This window comes from Labrus bergylta, chromosome 11 (genome assembly GCF_963930695.1).
Source record: "Labrus bergylta chromosome 11, fLabBer1.1, whole genome shotgun sequence".
NCBI lineage: Eukaryota > Metazoa > Chordata > Actinopteri > Labriformes > Labridae > Labrus > Labrus bergylta.
In genome coordinates, this window is record NC_089205.1 from 16,644,273 (window position 1) to 16,665,852 (window position 21,580).

The 21,580-nt window shown below is 41.4% G+C and overlaps 1 protein-coding gene across 1 annotated transcript in view; it reads right to left on the reverse strand.

Moving 5' to 3' along the window:
- dscaml1 (Down syndrome cell adhesion molecule like 1) overlaps positions 1-21,580 on the reverse strand; it is a 100,269-nt gene that overhangs the window by 28,239 nt on the left and 50,450 nt on the right. The window contains exons 4-9 of the mRNA XM_065960106.1: positions 9,106-9,252; positions 8,030-8,308; positions 6,735-7,010; positions 5,831-6,130; positions 2,012-2,154; positions 1,378-1,507 (exon numbers count right to left, since the gene is read on the reverse strand). Coding sequence (XP_065816178.1) covers positions 1,378-1,507; positions 2,012-2,154; positions 5,831-6,130; positions 6,735-7,010; positions 8,030-8,308; positions 9,106-9,252 — 1,275 coding nt within the window. The remainder of the gene's footprint in view (positions 1-1,377; positions 1,508-2,011; positions 2,155-5,830; positions 6,131-6,734; positions 7,011-8,029; positions 8,309-9,105; positions 9,253-21,580) is intronic.

Sequence of the window (21,580 nt, forward strand, 5' to 3'; positions counted from 1 at the left end):
GTAGAGAAAAAGCAAGGACAGGCAACGGGGTGAAATAAAGGGTAGATAGGAAGGAGAGAGGACAGAACAAAGCAAAGAGGTAGAGTAAATAAAGAAAAAAAGACCAATGAAAACAGAGGGTGGTTTAAATGAGCAGGGTGAGTCGGAGGTGAGGAGAGAGATTTGAGGCAGATATGAATAAGAGAAGATTAGAGAGAAGAAAGATGTGAAGACACAAGGAGTGTATTGTTAGACATACAGATTTGAAGATTTAGGACATTGAGAGGACATTGAGAGGACACAGAGGGTGAGTAAGGGGAGAACAGGTGGAGTAAGACAGAGAGACAGAGGAGGGACATGATGATGATGTGATGGGTGAACTGTGCTTTTCATTTTTTTTTCTAGTCTGATCCAAACCTGGACCTCCAAAGCTTACATACCACTGCAACCAGGCCCACTAGCCCACTCTGAGGCCGCCTGTGCCCCCTACCAACCTCTCCATTCCAACCCCACCCTGCCCTGCTAAAGCCAGCCCATAATAGCTGCTCTAATTAGAGCCCCATCCGCAGGGGGAAGAACGGTGTTGCTATGGAGAGCAGCAGAGGTGATGGCGCTAGTTTGGAATGGGGGAGGATGGAAGGATGGAGGTGGTGGTGGGGGGTTTACAGTTGAGACATCTGGGGGATTTAATCTGGGCCTCGTTAAAATTCATCTAATTAAATCACATACACGACAAGCACACTTTCATACAAGCATATACCTTCACCCGCACGCGGAAAAATGCACATACGCACACACATTCATGCAAAACACCATGAAGAGCACATATTTCACATATCTGCTGATGTCAAGTCTAAAAAAACAGACACACCCACGCACACACTCGACAACTTCCCAAAACAAACATGTCATGCTATCTCCACGCTGAGCAGAGAGAAATAACATACAAGGTGAAAATATAAAGTGCACATGTGCCCTCACAATCATTCACTCACATGCATTCAGTTGTGTGGCATGCACATGTACACACACAAATCTTACACAATAGCTCTGCTCAATGTAATTGCTGAGTGGTTGAGGGAGCGCACTAGGCCACTCCGCCCCTTAATCAGGGGTTATTAGAGGCAATGCATACAGCTTTCTTCTTTCTCTCCCCTTGCTCTAAACCAGTCTTACTCACACTCCATCTCTCCAACAACCACCCTCTTTTACATTCATAATTCCCCCTCTGCGTTTTAAAACCTATGATCCAGTAATACACAGCTCCACTCACATAACCCAACTTGAATACAGGTCCTACTGTGCTGTTTTACTTTAAGAGACAGTCTATAATAGCCACATGTAAAATCAAATCAGTGAAGCTCACTGACCAAGTTAGCATATCTAAATGTGACTGACCTTTGACGGTGACATAGACGGTCTGGGTGATGAACAGCTGTGGTTGGATGAGCACGCTGCAGACGTAGGCCCCCTCGTCCAACCCCTTTTGAACATCGCTGAGCTTCAGAGTGCCGTTCTCATACACCACCTGAACGGACAAGATTAATGTTATACATAAAGGTGATGCCTGTTTATTATTCTTCCTTATATAAATCACTGTGAAATTAAACGAGATAAAGCTAAAATCAACCAATGGAAAATATTAATGCTTAAGAATTCTCCTTATTCTGCTTTCCCTTCATTTGTTCCTGTGCTGATGTTTCAAATTAAAATCAAATCACAGACAAACACAATATAAGTAAGTAAAATCAAAAAGGGCTCACTATGGTCAGAGAAATAGATGCTTGTAACTGCCTTTTGTCTAACAGCATATATGTTGATAATTTATTTTTATTGCATGTGAATTATTAAAAAAATTGTTGAATTTTTATGTTTATAAAAGATAAAAAACATAGCTTGTATACTGTGCCAAAATGCGTTCACAGGTCTTAAAGAACGCAGAATATTGTTTATTTATGTAACACAGTGCTGTAATGCTCGCCCCCCCCCCCCCCCCCCCCCAATATCTCAAAGCAGAAAGAGAGAACTCCACCTGGCGATGGTTGTCAGGCAGCAGAAGCCCCTCCTTGTACCAGTTGATTGAGTAATAAGGATACCCAATCACACGGCAGTTTATAAAAGTATTTCTCCCTGCCACTGCAGTGATGTTCTTCATAGGCCGGATCCTCGGAGGTCCTGAAAGGAAGGTCAAGAAATAAAGAGAGGAAAGAGAGACATGGGCAGAGAGTAGAGATGAAGAGAGATTAAGGTTGACCAGAAGAAGAAATGAGAGGGGAAAAGAAGAAGATCATTAGCTGATGGTGTCAGAAGCAGGGGTTGGAATTTTAAGAATAATGTGGGAGGGTTAAGAGGGAAGGGATTTGGGTAGAAGAGAGGGGACAGACGAAGAAAAAAAAGGATATAAAGGTGTAGATTGAGAGATAATGTGGTATAATGTCTCATTTAAAAAAAAAATGAAATATTTAAAAGCAGCCAACACATCCAAATGGTTAAGATCTGGATGCTGGACAGATATATAAGCTAAAGGAAGACTGAGTCCACACAACAGATGCTGCTCCAATTCAAATTTAATCAAGTTTATCACCACATGTGACGTTTTGGGCCCTAGTCCTTCATCAGACATGAACAAGTGAGGAGACACACCTCCATATATACACAACTCCTATAGGGTCACCTGACAGGTCAAAATATAGCTCCATAGAACACACAAAGCAGCAGGTAAAGGCCTGAAGTACCCGAAGCATCACCTCAAAGATATGACTGAACATCAGGAGAAAAAGCCATAATGACATACATGTAATACAAGGAAAAAAAGATATTAAAGAGGCGCCATCGTATGAAAGTAGTGATAATACAAAAAGAAAGAAAAAAAAACAAAAGGTTTGGGTTGGTTCCAGTTCAATGCCACAGTATCTGAGAGTGGAAACATTATGGGAGACTTCTGTGAAATGTGTTGCTACTGGGCTTCTGCTGTCATGGTTACGAATATTTAATCTGTGTTCTGAAATTCTTATTTTCAGTGGTGTGGCCATTTTACCTATAAACAGTAAGCCAGTCCACACGGGCACTTAAGCATATAAATCACATTTGTTAGTATTACACGTGATCACACATTTAATATCAAATGTTTTACCTGTGTGTGTGTGTGTGTGTGTGTGTGTGTGTGTGTGTGTGTGTTTTGTCTTAAGTTGCACTGGGGGAAGTTGGTGCATCTGTATTTCCAAAAAGAACAGACTGTTAAAAGTGGGACTGAGTCGTTGGTGGAAGGTGGGCTCTTACCAACAGGTTTTCTGAGGGTTGGGTGGTCTCTTGTAAACAATGTGTGGTGAAGCATCGGATTATGGACTCGTTCATATATTATCCAAAAAGTAGCTTCAAATCTGAAGTTTAAAGGGGTGAGTAAAAGTGAGATTCAGGACAAATTTTTAACAGTATTATCTAGTATAAGCTCATCCCACTCCCATGTCTTTCTTTTGGATTCTAGTGAAATACAGTAATTCAGCTGTTTATTCAATTAAAGTACATCCAAAGGACGAGCCATTAAAATTTAAAATAAGTTCAAGGTTAAGGCAGAGGAAAGAAAAAGGACAAACTTTTTAAAAAAAAGTTGCAATAGTTTCCTCAGTAACAAACACTCACAATAGAGTAGTGCCAGATTTCAGAGTATCAGAAATAATGATTTGTTTACAGGTCAGATTCGATTAGCAATGGCATATAATGAAACTGACATTTAAAAGAATCCAACTTAATGTGACTGACACAACTACTGTAGTGTTAAGAGACAGATAAACAGACAGAGGGGAAGTGAGTGGGTGAGGACAACTACAGTTTTCAGTAAATATATTTATGAGTGTATAGATTGTTAGTGTCCATTGTGTAAAATGTGCATTTATTCGCATGTGTTACCACTAATGAGCATTGGAGCCACATTATTATGGGAACCTTAAAACTGATAGGAATATTGATTTAAGAGAATTCACAGATTATTAATGTCATGCCCAATAATAACTTTTTGAGCTTGAATGAAAATAGACTGTTTTTTGACGAAGTTGATCAGAAGGCTGCTTTCTTGATCAAATAACTATATTGTTTTTTGGAATATTTTAATATTCCAAATCAATGTTGGTCATTAAACCTCATTTGTACTACAGACAGTGCTGATTGTGTCGTGTACTTTGAAGCCTGAGCATGCTCTACACCTATGCAGTGACAGCATATGTAAATCCTTCCCAGCACTGTTTACTTTGCCTCAAATGCTCTTTAAAGAAACATTTTACATTAGAATATATTGTTAAACATTATATTCTTATGTCCTTAGTCATTAGGGTACATCAGCCAGATTATTTGGCCTAACAGATGTATTGGCCTGGCTCTAAGGTTAAACAGTTGTACTATGAACAGTATACAGGTTTTGAAGCATGGGCTATCAACACAACATGTAATTGGTAAACTATCTGTAAAATGTATGTGGATGGTGTACTAAAACATAAGAAACATAAAGCTTTAATGCCTCGATGAGTTGCTCATGTATCACTGCAAGGCTGTGAGCCAACTGGCAAACAGACACAAAGTGGGTTAAGATTCCTGAAAACAAAACATTTGGGAGCTTTCACTCAATCATCTGTCACTTCTTCTCTGACCTTCTCACCGTTGTTAGTCTTGTATCTTTGTTTCTGTCTCTCCTTTCAGCCCTCCTACCCCCACTTCTCTCTCTCCTCCCTTTCTCAGTGTGCGCTGAGCTTTGAAGTTCTGACGAGTGAGAGATGTATTATTCAACACCACCAGACACACACACACACACAGGCTGCCACACATAAACACATAAATAGTGTACATCTGCATCCTTGCAGTTTTTTTTATGTGTACTTTATTATCCCAGAGGGGAAATTTGGGTTATTCTGTGTTATTGACTCCTCACACGTGCACAAACAGGACCTGTGGACACCTGTGGACATTAATGGAGATATGTCAGAATGAGGATGGCTGAACACAGTGGGTCACCTCAGCAGTGCTTGTGAAGTCAACTGTCACCACTCCAGCAACCAGACCAATTTCCATACTTTGGTCCAAACTTGAACTGACAACTCTCTGGATCCCGACCCAAGTCCATACATACTGAGCTACTGCCATCCCCTTTTTCTCACGCCAGTCATGATTCTGGAATTTATCCTTAAAGCAGACTCACATGTCACAACTGCACAACTCACCAAAGGGCAGAGAGAGAGAGAGAGAGATACAGCCCTGTCTATCGGTGTCACTCTTCATCCTTGTAGTCACAGACGACAGTGACATCACCAGTCCTGTCACCAGAGTTCACCATCAGATACTGGCACTCTCCTCTTCATTCCTCTTCTCTCATTTCATCTATTCTTTCTCTCCTCTGGCCATCTGCTTCTCTGTCTTCTAAGGTTTCTTCTTCTTCCACTTGTCTCAAGTTCCCTTAATCTCACATCCGCTACTTGAGTCACTCTTTCTTTCCATATGTTGAGCTAGAATCTCTCCCTTTTTCAACATTTTGTCTGCCTTTAAAAATCGGAAGGTGTTTGTTTTAGTAGTGAAATAATAGTCAAATTAGGTTGAGGAGACAGACTGTAAGAAGGAGAGACAGAATGAGGCAGAGGCACTGACTAAACGAGCAGCTCGAGGAACAAAACACTGACTGCTGCCGATAATCGACATAAAGAAATAAATAAAGAATCAAACAAGAAAAAAGTTAAAAAATGCAGAAACAGACAAACAGAAATAGAGGAATAGATATAGTAGGTAGAGGATAGGATATGGGCGAGGGTAAGGGAGGGGGTAAGGCTTTGAGAAGCCTCTGTATGACTGATATTGAAAAGTAGACAGGCACCTCTTACGTTTATGCGCGCTTGGTACTCGGCGCTACCGGCCGAGTTTCGTGCGGCGCACCGATACACTCCTCCATCACGAATCTGCGGGCTGCTGACATTGACGTGGCTCACCGTGCTGCCATCAGAGAGCGTGTACTGGCTGGCTCGGACGCGAGACAGATCCCGGGCCACTGGCTCGTCGTCGAGGGTCCAGGTTATGGTGGGTGGAGGCGCTCCTTTGGCGGCACACATCAGGGAAAATGGTTCACCTGGGACCACGACCCTCTCGCTGAAGGAGGCCACAATACGAGGTGTACCATCTAAGAAACAATCACATGTGAGATGTGAGGTGAGTATTTAGAAATTATAGAAAGGATCTGTTATGCTGGGTGGGAAAGAGGCAAGATGGTGGGAAGATGGATTTCGGGATTAAAAGAGATGATGGAGTTAATTTGAGAAAATAATTGATCCACATACTCGGCACGCTCACCCCCATAAAAATGTAACATGACAGAGCACGTCTTTTTGTTGCTTTAGTGTAGCCATACAGAGACACTTTTCTTTCATTTATCTATTTTGTTCTTAGTGTGGCTGAGATATATCATTTTTCAATTAATGAAAAAATCTATCAGTTCTGCCTTTTCTAGTTAACATCCTCGTAATGATATGTTGTAGAAAATGGTCAAACTTGAATGATTTTGACTGGTGAGGGGTGCAAAACTGCAAAGATGAAGCAGAATCATTACATAACATAGCTTCAAACTATTTTGGTGGATGTAAATATTGCAGTGAAACGCTGTATAATGAATCTAATTTAGCATTACAACAGGCAACCAGTTATTATTAAAGCAGGGTAAGAACCTGGACAGTTTTCATTACATTCACATTTATGAATGTAACAATTGGATCCGGTTCAGTCCTCACCTTCTAGCAGAATGATGGAGAAGTCCTGGGCGGTCTGGCCCTTGCGTGTTGCAAAGCACTGGTAAGCCCCCGAGTGTCTCTTTTGTGCAGCTGAGATGAACAACGTCTCATTGTGAGCCCCCTGGATGGAAAAGTGTTGATCAGGCAGGACGGGTTCTGTGTTACGATACCAGGACACGATAAAGTGGGGGGAACCCTGGACTGCACAGGATAGGATGACTGTACTGCTGATCCCCGTCTTCAGGTTCTTGGGAGACAAGGTGACCCGCAGTGGCTCTGCAGGACAAGCAGGGTTAAAAATAAAGGAAAAGAAGAGATGATTTATAAACATCAGTCAGACCTTCTTATTTATAAGTTACTCAAGTTGAAATGAACTAAGCTTTAATGGCCAGAAAACTGATATCATCTTTTGGGGGTGGTGTAATGTAATGTGTGTGTGTGTGTGTGTGTGTGTGTGTGTGTGTGTGTGTGTGTGTGTGTGTGTGTGTGTGTGTGTGTGTGTGTGTGTGTGTGCCAGGCAGGGAGGAAAAACCAAGACAGAAAGACAGAAAGGGGAGAAAATGTCAGTGAGCAATAAAGCAGCTGGTGTTAAGTGCTGGAGGCTGCTGAATGTGAGCGAGCGTGTGTATCAATGTGCGAGAGAGTGACAGTGCATGTGTAAGACTTTCTTCATGGACAAGAGGTGCATGTACTGTAAGCGTGTGTGCAAATGTGTGTGTGCGTACCACCTTCTATGCCCTGTCATACAAGATTTGTTGGATGTGCAGTGATGTGCCCCATGGCCAGTCTACCCAGTGTCCACTAACTTCACCCTTTACCAAAGCACACTCAAATCCCATCTCTCCACCTTCTCCCATCTGACACCATCTAGTAAAATTGTATTCATATGCATAACAATTAAAATGATATTTTTCCTCCCTCTCTCATACCTTCAGTAAACTGAACTACAGAGCTTGCACAATAACTGCTTCTCTACTCTGTCACCGTAGTGGTGCCTCACTGACGTTTGAGAGCACAGCAGGGGAACGAGCCGTCCTTGGAGATCAAACTCATGTTCAGTCAAGAAGAGGGTGGGTTGAGAGGAGGGGGGGCAGAGGACATGTACAAAGCAAGGAGTCAGGGCAAGCCAACAGAGCTTAAATGATGTCTCCATCATGTCTGTCAATGACCTAACATCACTTTCATTACTTCTGTCCATCTCATTCTTTTGCTCCATCTGTAGTTGTCAGTGTTGTGTGTGGAGGTCGGGAGAGGTAGATAAAGGAAGTATTTTCTCTCCTATGTTATTTACCCACCTATAACATTGAGGTGACCAGTCACCTCCTTGGAGCCGAAGCTGTTAGTGACCTCACAGATGTAGTTTCCGCTATCCTCAAGCCTCAGGTCAGAAATGGTGAGGCCAGTTATACGCCGCGTCCAGCGGGAGTCTGCAGGTAATGGCCGATTATCCTTCAGCCAGCGGATGGTTGGGTTTGGGTATCCCGAAGCGATGCAGGGCAGCTCCACGCTGTGCCCCACCTGCACCTCACCGGACTGGAAACTGTCCAGCACTGACGGGGTGGACTCCGTAGGGTCTGTTGGTCAAACAGTCACAGACATAAACATTAAGACATGAATCTCTTATCCCAATTTAAATCTATAAAGGAACAACATTCTTTGTAAAATATACTTCACCAAAGTTTTTTGGTAGTAAATAAAACAAATGTTGCCAAATCTGTAGTGCACAATGTTTTCAAGCATTAGACAATACATACTTTAAATAACAACTTCAATAGGTGCAGAATGTCAAAGTAAAAATGTATGACATGATTAGAAATTAAAATAAACAACATTTGTTGCACAGAAACGGATTCAAATATCAAGATAAAAAATCATGATTAAACTAACTTTCATTAGAAGAAACATAAAACATGATGCAATCGACGATGGCTACGTGGGTGTGTCCAGAATGGTTGCCTGGGGTGGCATTGGCCCCATTGAAATCTGATTGGCTACTCCAGGTACCACCTCAACAATCTCAAACAATGATTGGACAAACAATGATTCTTGATTTAATCCGTACATAAACTGATCATTAGCATAATGTTGTTTTACCGGGAAGGAATAGAAGAGACTGGGCCAAGCAAAGACATTGTGTGGAATATATCTGACTACAATGTGTTCTTTAATACATTAGTTAAGGCATTTTCTTAAGTAAATCCAAAACAACATACTGAAAAGTGAAGTTGAGAAGTGGTGGTAGGACAGTTTTGTTTGCCTAAGACAGAGCAATGCCTGCAGTTCCACCGTCTCCCTCTTTCTGCTCGGCTAAGCTAACAGTCTCTCTGCTTTTGTTCCCTTTCAACAAGGAGTGCAGTAGCTTGTTGCTTACCCATAACAGAGAGCCGGGCTCCATTGCTCTGGCGAGTCTCTCCGCTGTACTTGTGCTTTGTGATGCAGCGGTAGGTGGACAGAGCATCTTCCTTCTGCACCTCTGAGATATACAGAGCACCAAATGAGGTCAGGAAGAAACGGTTACCTGCAGAGGATAACAGAGAAAGAAAGAAAGAGGGGAGAGGAATACCTTAGTCCAGTATTTGAGTAACAGAAAAGTTCTTATAACAAAGGCATATCATTTCATGTAAAGAATTTTGTCTATGCAGATTCATTGTGATGGGTAGGGTTAACATCTTTTTAATTATCTCACACTCTTAGGATAAAGGATATGTCCCCAATATGCCAGCCAATAATCATTTTTCTGAGGATAAAGATTTGGATTTTGTGCCATTAGGCTTCAGGCCTAATATCTATTCTAAATGTGTCTGATGAGTGAGGGCATTTGACTGATTTTGTGACTTAAGGAAGAGAAATTGGAAAATGTTTCAAATTGGAAAATAAAAGTTGAGTTCAAAAGCAATCTTTTGTTCCCTTGTTGAACTCAATAGACACAGATGTATCGCTACTACAGACCAGTAGCTTACTTTTGGCTAGAGATTAAAAAATCTCAATCCACCCATCCATTTTCTACTGATCATACAGGGTTGGGTTTCGGTGGCAGCATGCTAAGTAAATCAACCCAGATATCCCTCTCCCCAGCAACATTTTCCAGCTCCTCCTGGGGGAGTCCAGGGCATTTCCAGACCAGATGGGATAAATAATCCCACCAGCAAGCTCTGGGTCTACAGCTAGACATTCCCAAAAAACCTCCAAAGGGAAGGAACCCAATCAGATGCCCAAACCACTTCATCTGGCTGCTTCTAGTGAGAAGAAGTAGCAGCTCTACTCTAAGCACCCTCCGGATGTCTAAGCTCCACACCCTGTCTCTACTGCTGAGCACAGGCAACCTTCTTTGAAAACTCAACTTTGGCTTCTTCTATCCTTGATCTCATTGTTTTTGTCACTACTCAAAGATTTAATGGAAATTGAACGCTTTGCCTTCAGACTCAACTCTCTCTTGATCACCAGAGTCTGGAACAAGCCCTACATTACTGCTAATGTTGCACCCAACCCCCTGTTAATCTCACGATCCATTTTAACTTTACTCATGAACAAGACCCCGAGATACTGCCTTCACTTGGGGCAAAAACCTGCTACCCACCCAGAGAGAGCGATTCACTGTTATCCTCGGACTTGAAGGTGCTGACCCTCATCCCGACCGCTTCAAACTCAGCTACAAACCACCCAAATTTCTCATAGAGGTCCCGGCCTAAAGACGCACTCAGAACCAAACCATCTGCAGAAAGCAGAGATGCAGTTTTGAGGCTCCCAAACTGGATACCTTCATGGCTGCCACTTGAAACCCTGACCATATCAATCACAAACAGAATCAATGACAAGGGGAAATACCTGGCAGAAAAACGCACCCAGAACTTGTCTGACTTTGTGCTGAGGATGCAGACACAGCTTTCAATTTGGTTATATGAGGACTGGATGGCTCATAGCAACAGTACCTGAACCCCATAGTCCTAACCCCAATATGACCGTCGAGGGACACGATCGTAGGCCTTATCCAAGTCCACAAAACACATGCAGACTGGATGAGCTGCCAAACCCAGGATGCAAGAGAGATTGCTAGCAAACTAAGAACATATTTATTAATTACTTTATCAGGTCACAGCTTCTTCTTGGGTTTTTTATGGTTTTATCACAATAATTTAAAGATCAATGAATATAGGTACTTTTACAATGCTTTGTCCACACACATACATAATTCTACAAGATCAGTGGATTCTTGCATGACCCTTTTGATTTTTAAGTACTGTTAAAAGACTAATTTTAACCGCTCCTGATCCACAAAAAAACATTTACGTAAAAAAAAAAAAGAAAAAAAAGCTGAGTGATGAAAAGGTCATGTAAGATATGTTATGCTTCTCAAGTTTTCTACATTCCAACCTCTTCAAATATGACCTTCTTGGCAAACCTTGAGCACTTTTTCACAAGAAAAATCACTGACTTCAGAAGACTACATTATACACATCTTTAAAGGATCTTTTTTATTGAATTTTTAAAAGGCGCATATACACACTTCAGTTTCCAGGATACAGGAACACTTAATAATCATGTATCGTGGAGGTCGAATTCATTATGTTGGTCGAGTGAACATTCAGAAAAACAGATTTCAAAGATTTCAAAGCAGATACAAAACAAAGAGAAAAATAAATACATAAGGCATTCAAATGATAACATTTATGATACTTGTCAAAGCAGCGATTAATTAAATCATTCATACATCTATGTCATGCTAGATCCAATCAGGGAGGAGACTAAAACTGATTTAGATTTATTGTCCACCTTTACATAGTCCCAGAACCTGTCCCAAGGAGACTCCCTCCAACCAACTGTCACTTAATCTACTCAGAAAACATTCATAAGATGCTGTTCAGTCTGTTCAGTGACCCATTATTTTAAACATGGGGCCTTAGTTGTTTCAAATTATTAGACAGGTCTTTACTGTACCCACCATGATTACAGAGAACTCACCCCACATATGTTAGGTGTTTGAAATTGGTCTCCCAGTAAACATAACTCAGAATTAAGAGGAATTTCTGAATGAAACAAACTGCTCTAAATGTGAATTACCTGAGTCCAGAGAGGTCTGCATTCCCACACGCTTACATTCCCTACACAAGTTATCATTCAACAGTATCATTCTATAGTGTCTGGATGGTGTGTGATAGCATCTATGTAATATCTAACATAGTGTGAGCTTTCCCCCTGCCCCATCCACATATTTACTATACATTCAGCCACAACTTTATTCCATTTATCACATTCCATCTCTTCTTCGAGGTCCCTCTGCCAAATCACTTCCACATGCACAGAATAGTTCCACAGAGAAGAGTTATCAGGCTTGTAAAATTGTGAGGCTTTATGTTTTTTTTGATGCTAGTTTCTTGTTGGGACTTAATGCAACTCCATATCTGCAAATATTTCCAGGAGTTGCCTTTACCCACCAGGGCAAATTTCAATAAGATTATGACACAACAGAAACACACCACCCTTGAGTTATTCACTGCCTCTGGAATGCCACTATTTACAATACACATTTTTTTTCCCAATTCTGATTTCAAAATTATACCATAATGATGAATATATTTTTACAGTAGGCTATATGTGAGTTGAAATATTTTGTGGATTCTGATCCAGTCGTCTCTTGAGTGTAGAAATGAGATGAGGTGGAGAACAGAATTTGACATTCCACCTTATGGAAGGCTTTCTCCGCATCGAGAGAAACAGCCGTGATTGGAGCATGTTCAAACATACTCAGCTACATTGACAGTAACAACAGTCTAAATGTCAGCAGAGGTTCTATTTTTCATAAATCCTACTTGGTCGAGGTGAACACATAAGAGCTTTTAACATACTCTGTCCCATCCATCTAGTGACATATACACAATAGAGAAAGACAGACAAGGAGAAAAGGAATGAGGGAAAGAAGAGAGTTATTGTAGGTCTTAATAATTGATGCATCTCTATGTGTTATGGTAACAACAGATTAGAGACATTTTCATTTCACATCAGTGACTGCTCGCCGGTCTCCATCAGATTTATCCTCAAGTCAGTATAGAGGCAGATGATGCACATGTGTGTGTGTGTGTGAGAGACAAGAAGGAGAAAAGAGAAATGGAGGAGAGAGGGGAGAGTGAATTTCAGTGTTTGATTCTTTCCGCTTCTCTGAATCTTTTGTATTCTGTTTCCCCAAAGGGCTATTTTAGACAGTGTGCACTTCAGTTTGTAGTAGATTGCAGACTGTTTGGTTATGCCAATGCTTTTGCAGTGTGTGTGTGTGTGCGTGTGTGTGTGTGTGTTGTGCTGGCTGTTTGCTGTACATGATGTTGCAATGTGTCTTTGCAATGTTAACAAGGGAGAACTTAAGTTAAACACAGGTACGCTGAAGAGTTGAACTCCAGAAATATGTGCTGCACACACTTGTACTAGAACACACACATCTAAAAAATAGGCGACATAATTAGTTGAAAAAAATAAACGAAACACTACTGGTGCTTAAGCTGTTAATATTGGGTTAATTATAGAAGAATGTCAGCCACGTTGTGACAACTTTGGTTCTTTAGATTATGTTTTGATTGCTTTTCACTATGTGCCTTTTGACCATTTCTTAAGCAATATCCGAGGTTAATGTTTATTGTCTAATATGTGCTCCTTTACAAATTTATGTGTGTAAAAATGTCAATGCATGCCAATTTTTGTGTGTGTATCAATGAACATGTGTAGATATGAATGTGTAGGGGCGTATCAATAACTATGCTAGTGCGTGTGTGTGTGTGTGTGTGTGTGTGTGTGTGTGTGTGTGTGTCTCCTGCCACAATGTGAGCAACTGCAATCGATGCATTTTATTGCTGCACAACTCCATCCAAAGGAGATTTATTAAAACAGAGAGGACAGGCCTGGCTCCCCGCCACACACACAAACACACTGACACACAAACTCACACAGGCTTTTTCGATCTAACAAGACTGAGATGTAAAGAAGACTGATAGATGCACTTCACGAGCCAAAGCTAACACCTTTTGATCGTCTCCAAAAATTTGCATTTTTCCACACTGAAGTAGATTTATTGACAATGTTGTTGATGTTCAATTTGTTGTTTGATTTGCTAAATGTTGTCAACTTCCGTTCGAGCTTTAACAATTAATCCATGACTTAAACAATGTAAAAAAAAAATTATAATAAAAAAAATTATAAAAAACTACTACATACAGAAAGAGTGTCCAGAAAGAGTGCTGCTGATTATCTCAGAAAGTCAAAGGCATGAAAAAAATAATGGTATTTTCTATTGCTGATTCATTGAAGTCTAAGAGGAGCTACAGTATCTGTATGTGTATCTTTTCTGTCAGACTTTTGAATATACACACATATACATAAGTGTCGACCCCTGTATCTGCATACAAATGTGAAAGTTCACATGCATGTTTTCATGTGAGTCAGACTGTTGTGCTGAGTGCTAAGCGACGTAGGCTGTAATTTCCAAGCCTGCCCTTTTGTTCCAACCTGGGTATTAAGCCTTACAGGATAATATGCACTTGGCGAGTAGAGCCCTGTATAACACAGTGCTACACCCTGTCACAACATGCCTGTAGAGAGGGAGACAGAGCAGGAAGGGGGAGAGCGGGAGTCGTAGTAAGAAATTCAGAGATGGTTCAGACTGGAAAGAGAACTATGGAGTATAGGTTACATTTAAAGGAAGAAGCATGCCAATGCTGGCTGTAAAGGAACCTTATTTTAAACTAACTACATGTTACATGTACATGTAGGCATTTTTAAATAATTCATTAAATGTTTTGAAGACAATAATGTCAGAAACCGATGCAGGTGAGGGTTCATCACAGTTTCCAGGACTTTTGAGTGTAATCTGTGTATTTTTTGTTCGGGATCCTATATAGAAAGCCTGATGGGAAATGTAGTATTGTAACTTACAAAACGGGAATGGGAAAAATGTTCATACAAATGGGTCTTAAACATGTAAAGTAACACATAAATACAAATGATGCATACCTAAGTAGCATAAATTACCTTGAAAATAATAAAAATGGCCCAAGACAAGCCCTTCAATAACTTAAATAAAGTGAGTACAGAATAAACTAAACCAGTGGATCAAATGCTTTTAAGCTTTAATTATAAGAAATGTTGCTGACAGATTTTCTAATCAATTAATCATATCAGCAGTGGAATATAGAGTCTCACATAAAGTGAAATATTAATCAGTAAAGACATTTTATTCCCTTTCTTCTCCCAACTTGTCTGAGTTCAGGCTACTTGTCTTGACGTCCTCTCTCCTCTCTCTACCTGCGATCTAATTCCTAGTCCCTGCCTGCTCTCCTGCTGTCAGTGAAGATGTGACACACCTAAAAAAGCGCAGAGGGTGAAGGCAGCCATAACGGGAGGCAGAGGAAGAGGAAGGGGGCTGACCTAACAGGGAGGAGGGACGGCAGATGGAGATTGATGGAGGGAGAGATGGGGAGATAAAGAGAAACATGCCGTTGGGAGCGACAGAGGAGGGAGTGAGAGTGAGAGGGATGAGGGGCCTGCAGGCCTGAAAGCCACACATGGGTAAAAACAATTCCTCTACGTCCCTCTCTATCTCTCTCTTTCTCCCCTTGCAAGTGTCTCCTTGTGGGAGAGAAGATCAATTCTCGTCTAGTCTGTCTACGCCTCCAGGAGTTTGTTGTTGTTGTTGTTGGTGAATGTGTGTATGGATGCTTCTGTGTCTGCCTTTTCTTTTTTTTTTTTTTTTTTGCTGTGGGATGCAGGATGATTTTGAGGTCTATCCTGCACCCAAGGGAGGCGCAGAATCATCTCACTTCCTCTTTCTTTCCAAACACTTTCCCCTCTTCTTTAACATGCTTTCTTATCTGTGTGATATCTCTTCACCATCCCTGGCCTTTCTCTCTCCATTCTCCTCCCTGCCCTTCACCTCTTTCCATCCCTTCTAGTCTGTGCTCCTCTTCCTCCTCTTTCAGGGGGGTCTGTAAGTAATGGAATCAGTTCAGCTGATCAGCCTGAGGCACCAAGTCAAGCCAAGTGCAGAGTGAAGCTGCAGCTGGATTTGTGTGTGTGTGTGTGTGTGTGTGTGTGTGTGTGTGTGTGTGTGTGTGTGTGTGTGTGTGTGTGTGTGTACTGTGTGTGTCATGTGTGTGTCTGTGCGTGCATGCATGCCAGAAATTCAACAGACACAAACATGCAAATAACGAGACCGGGAGTCAGGAAGGGAAAGAGGAAAAAAAACACAATGAAAAATAGGATTAGGGAGCCCTGGAGCATCACTTGTCTTCCCCAAAGTTACCCCAGAGATAGGACTCCCCTCTTCTGTGAGATTGGAGGGGGAGGAGGAGGAGGTGGTGGTGGTAGGGATGAAACATGGAAGCAGAAGAAGATGGGATGCAGGAAAGGTGCAGCTAAATATATCTGAGTGTAGGTATTATATTGCTGCCATTTTCAACAAATTAGCATCAAAAAGAGGGAGGGATAATAGCAACATAAGAGATCATAAAGAGCAAAACAATGAGGGCAGAAAATGATAATGTAGGAATTCTGTAGCCACCAGGGAGGTCTGACAGAGAAGAAGAGGATCAGACAGGAGAGAAAGATAAAGAAATAAGATATACATATTTTGAGATCCTTGCAGGCCATGGAGAGAAGAAAAGGAGACGGAAATAGATAAAACGAGAAAGAGAAAGTGATGCTGGAGAGAAAGAGCAGCAGAGGAAATGGCGTAGGTAAGAGGGGCTTGTTCTGGGTTCTGCCATGCAAATGAAGGCGGCGCTGCAGCAATGCTAACTAACAGCAATTCACACTGTTGGACTCATCACTTATTAATGCTCTACAGCTCCTCCTCCCTCCTCCCTTCTTTCTTCCCATCCCTTTCTCTCTCCCTCTCTTTACCCATTACCCTGCTCTCGCCAGGATCTCGTTTTTTTTTTTGTTCGCTCTCTCGCTCGCTGTTGCTAGGGCCTGTGCGCTCACGTGACAGCAGCTGGGTAGGGGGCGCTGCAGTGGCACACAGCGACATGTGCAAGTGTGTGTTTTGGCGTGCATGTGAGTGTGTGTGTGAGAGTGTGTGTGTATGTGCGACAGAGTACCCTTCATTAGAGGTAACAACGGAATCAGCCATTTAAATGATGGCGAGAGAGATCAGAGAAAAGAGAGGAACTGCTGAATGGATTGTTAATTGATTCACAGACCTGGGCTGTAGGCCACAGAGGAGCTCAACACATCTCTCTGTGCATCATGTCATTTTATTTTGCACTCCTCACTTTTTAACAAAATCACACACTGAACACGGTAATGAGCATTATTGCCAAGGTCTGCCTGAGGCTAAATGGACCACAGGCTCGCAACGATGCAGTATGCGCAACACAGATACACAAACAATCGTACTCGCAATCTGTCTCAAAATTTACACATCTTTCCTCCCACTGTCTCACAATCCATGATTGTACAGTGCACTGAACAAATTGTGAGTATGAGTGTTTTCGTGCAGAGCTTCCTCACTGCAGGATGCCACAGCGAAGAGCAGACAGTGGAGTACACCTACACATTCCTTATTTATTCCCCTCCTCCTGATTCAACTTCTCATTTCTGCTTTCTGTTTTTCTCTCACTGCACAGCGTCTCTATCTGCTTATCATTACATATTCATATATCCATATTTAAACATATTGATAACCTAAGGCTAAGAGTAAAACCACTGAAGAAAATGTAGGCTACACACTCATAATCCTACATTTCTACAATCCTACTACTGTAAAACGAAATGTCTCCAAATGCAGGTATAGGACTGTAATTGTGTGAATGCATATTGTTACAGTAAGAAGATGAATCGGCCTCAACCTAACTCATCAATTCATTCTTCAACATGTAGTGAACGAACAGAGATATGTGTGCAGCCAAAGGTTTTCTGACACCATAGAAACAATGCTATTATGGCAATGTATGCACAAACACGATGCTTAAATGTCCTGGGTCTACAGCAGTTCAGCACCATGGACAGCTCTTCTGCTAAAGCCCAAAAACTTTGGTAAACTAAAAAAAATAAAAAGCCTCTTCCAGCAGGTCTACGTGGTGCTTAGGTTGGCACAATTAACTGTGGCTGTGTTTGTGTATGAGTGTCGTGTTAGCTGCAGTGGATAATGTGTCAGTGTAATAAAATAGTAATGTGGCATATGGCTCAGTGCTTCAAGCCCAGCCTACCAGCACTCAGTCAACTCCCTACCAGAGACATCCAGTAACAGAGCATCTACTGCTGGTAAACACGGTGGAAGTATTTTTGAGGTTTTGAATTTGGTGCGACACACAACTCATATAATGCAGAGGCTTAACAGTCTCTGTATTAACAATCACTTAACAGTTTGAACAAACATGCAGCAAACAAAATCAAGTTGCAGGAACCTTGAAGTAGCAAAAAGAACAAGGTATTGAAATGGCTGACAGGAACTGTCGCTTGCACACGTGTAACACAATGTTTGGTAGAGTAAGAGTCTTTGTAATTCTTCACAAATACAATGAAGATCAAACATCATTAAAACAGTGAGATCAAATCTTGGATATGTAAAACAATGATCACATGATTTAATCTGATTTATAATCTCTACAGTGTTTAATGTTTTAAAATGCCTTTGTGTGAACTTTCAGTATAAATAAGATGCAACTCTATTTAGACAGCTACATCATGGCGAGAGTGACATCCAGTAAGACATCGCAAAAATTCACTACAAAATACAAATAAAGACAAGATCAATACATGTAGTTGTGGTAAATGTTGTCAAAAAAAGTTCGTTTTTAAAGCCGGATATAATTGTATTTTCTATTATATCCTTCATTGAAAAACAGAACATGAACAAGATTTTTCTTTCTTTGACTCGTGTTCACCAGACTAAACAAGAACCAATTTCTCACTTTCCAATTCCTGATATGAACACTAACATGTAATGCTTATAACTATAAGTGTATGCACTTTGAAACTGTTTTGATCTTTGAATTCCTCTGAAAAAGTTTTTATAAGCCTAAGGGTATACAAACTAAAAATCAGTGCAGTCTTGATCCAGGCTTGCCAGTCATAAATGCATCAACTGCGCCTCAGCTGATGAGCACCACTTTACTAGAAGTGAAATTGTAGAATTATGAACTATATACACAATAATAAGACCAGCTCGTCTTTGTATGGCTACAGCATGGGATTACACCAGTTTGTGCATATCATATAACATAAGAGCATTTGTTCTTCTTACACAGCGAACAGGTAAAGAGGTTTTTTTTAGATTGAAAAGGAATGAATCAGTCCTGATTCCACCTCCACCACCTCCACCTCCTCCTCCTCTTTCATCTGACTAATTTATTTGATAATACTCAAGGGCCCATTACGGCTGATTTGAAGGAGGCACTGGGTAGGCCTACTAAAAGCTATATCATTTGAGCTGCTCACACTGTACGTAAGCCCCCTCCCTGCGTCATCTTTTTGCACATACACACACACACACACACACACACACACACACACACACACACACACACACACACACACAATCACCATATAAACAATGACTTGTACAACTGTAAGTCCATTCAAGCCCAACATGTAATTAACACCCTCACCTTGCCTTCACATTTAAAGACACAAGTGTGTATATGTTTGTTTGTGTGCGTGTATGTGCACACATGTATGTCTGAAGGTGTGCAGAGGTGAAGGATAATAACGATTGGATTCTAATAAAATGCTCTCATCCTCCTAAATCCCCATCCTGCCCTCTCCCCTCTCTACCTGCCATATTAACACCCCCATTACAAGGGCAGATGAATGAAAATGAACAGAGCTATGGTGTGATTCCCCAAGTGTCAAATCAATACCGCCTCCCTCCTCCTCTTCTTCCTCTGTTTCTCTCCCACCCTCTCTCCCCTCATCCTTTCTCTCTGCTGCTATAATTTTTCTATTCTCCTCGTCTCTGTTGGGTCTGAAGAATTGACATGTGTTTGACAAAGGGAAATCTACACCTAGCGACAATAGGCTCTTTCCCCATCACGGCTTCTCTCTCTCCCGCTCTCTGTCTCCCTTTGGTTTGAAATGAATGACGCTTGCTCCTATCTCCCCTCTATTCACATTCAAAGTAGTCTATGATAGTTAAGTGCTACTGAGAACCAGCCAGACATAGAAAGAGCCACAAGGGCGGCTTATTACTGCCGCTTTCTTTGACTCCACACAGACACAAACGCTCGCAGAAGAACTGGGGAGAGGTTATGTCAAAATAAGAGAAAAAGGTTAATAAAGAAGATTTGTGTGGATTTCACAGGCTCTTGTGTGGGACACACAAAAACCAGAGAGGGAATAATTGAAGAGAAAACACAAGATACACATTTGCTCTATTCTTATCTCTCCACAAGTGTTTCGGTTTCTCAGCAGCAACCCTTGACCTTCCCATCCTCCTCTCCTCCCGTGTGCCGTCTGTTTACCAGGTTCAGTGTGATGCAGTGATCTGAGGATAGGTATGCAGAGGACTAATGCGCTCATTAAAAAGGTATGCTTCACCGTCAAATGCCAGCTGCCGCCCTCCTCCCCAGCACCACCACCTCCACATCGTCTCCTGTTTTTTTCTTTGTCTTTCCCGTTCTGGATATCTATCCGTTTCCTTGGTTTCTCTGTTCTCTACCTCCGTCTCTCCTCCTGCTGCTGTCTCTCTGTTTCTTTTTCTGTAGCTGTTGTAAGAAGGTGACACCCCTTACACCCACACAACCCTCGCCCTCTCTGAACAGCTCATGCTTGAGACCAGAGAAAGAGAAAGAGAGAGAGTGAGAGAGAGAGAGAGAAAGAGGGAGAGAGAGAGAGAGAGAAACAAACAAATAAATAGGAAATGGGAAAATGCACTCATCCAAACTATAAGGAATAGACAGAAGAAATCTCATAATGTGTCTGTTTTTATCAGCACCTGCATACTGGTGTCTTATCCATCTCTGTCTTTTCCTCACTAATGGGCAAAGGCCTCTACCACACTAATTGGAATGAGCATAAATATTCAAGCAGTAAGGTGGGTAGGGATAGATGTTTGGATGAAGAAATGAAGAGATGAACAGAAAAAGAATAGAAAGGAAGTGTGTTAACATAAGAGCAGGCAAGGGCACACAAAAACACCCTATTATCCTTGAGTGGTCCTTCTCTTTCCTGTTGAAAATATGTTCTTAAAGTTTGATACTACACAGAAACACTAAAACTCTAAAGAAAACAGAAACATTTTCTCGCTAAAAATGAGACATCCAAGTACAAAAAAAACACACACCAGACTTGTCAACATGTGGCGCATTGTGCTGCTTTTGTACTTAAATTATTTATCCTCATAGATAATAGATAGAGAGATGTTCGCCAGTCATGAGAAGGCTAACGGGACATATCTAATGCATTATAAACAGACACACACAATGAAGCATACTGAAGCGTGACCTTATTTCTTCTGTGGAAAACACAAAAACATTGGTTTGGTAGGATATGATCATTTCACACACAGGTCTGTTTTGTGTGATTGTCATCTATTATGCAGAGGAAAACAGGGCAAACAGGGAAAAGACTGATCAGGGTTCCTCTGAAAGCAGCTTGTTGACTTGATTCCAGGTTTCTGTGCACATACAATGCTGCTGCTTTTGCAACACAAGCCACTGTGTGGATGGAGAAGAGAGTGTGAGAGAGCACATGTGATAAACTCTCACACAAATCAATAAAGCCTTGCCCTTTGTAAAGCTATGTTGTCCTCAGTGGGAGTACTACAGTGTCACAGCGTGTAAGCAGCACCTCAGTGACAAATACTGAATTTCAGGGAGTAGGAGGTCATCGGGGAGCGAGGCCCATGTGCGCCTGAGTGCACCTCACAT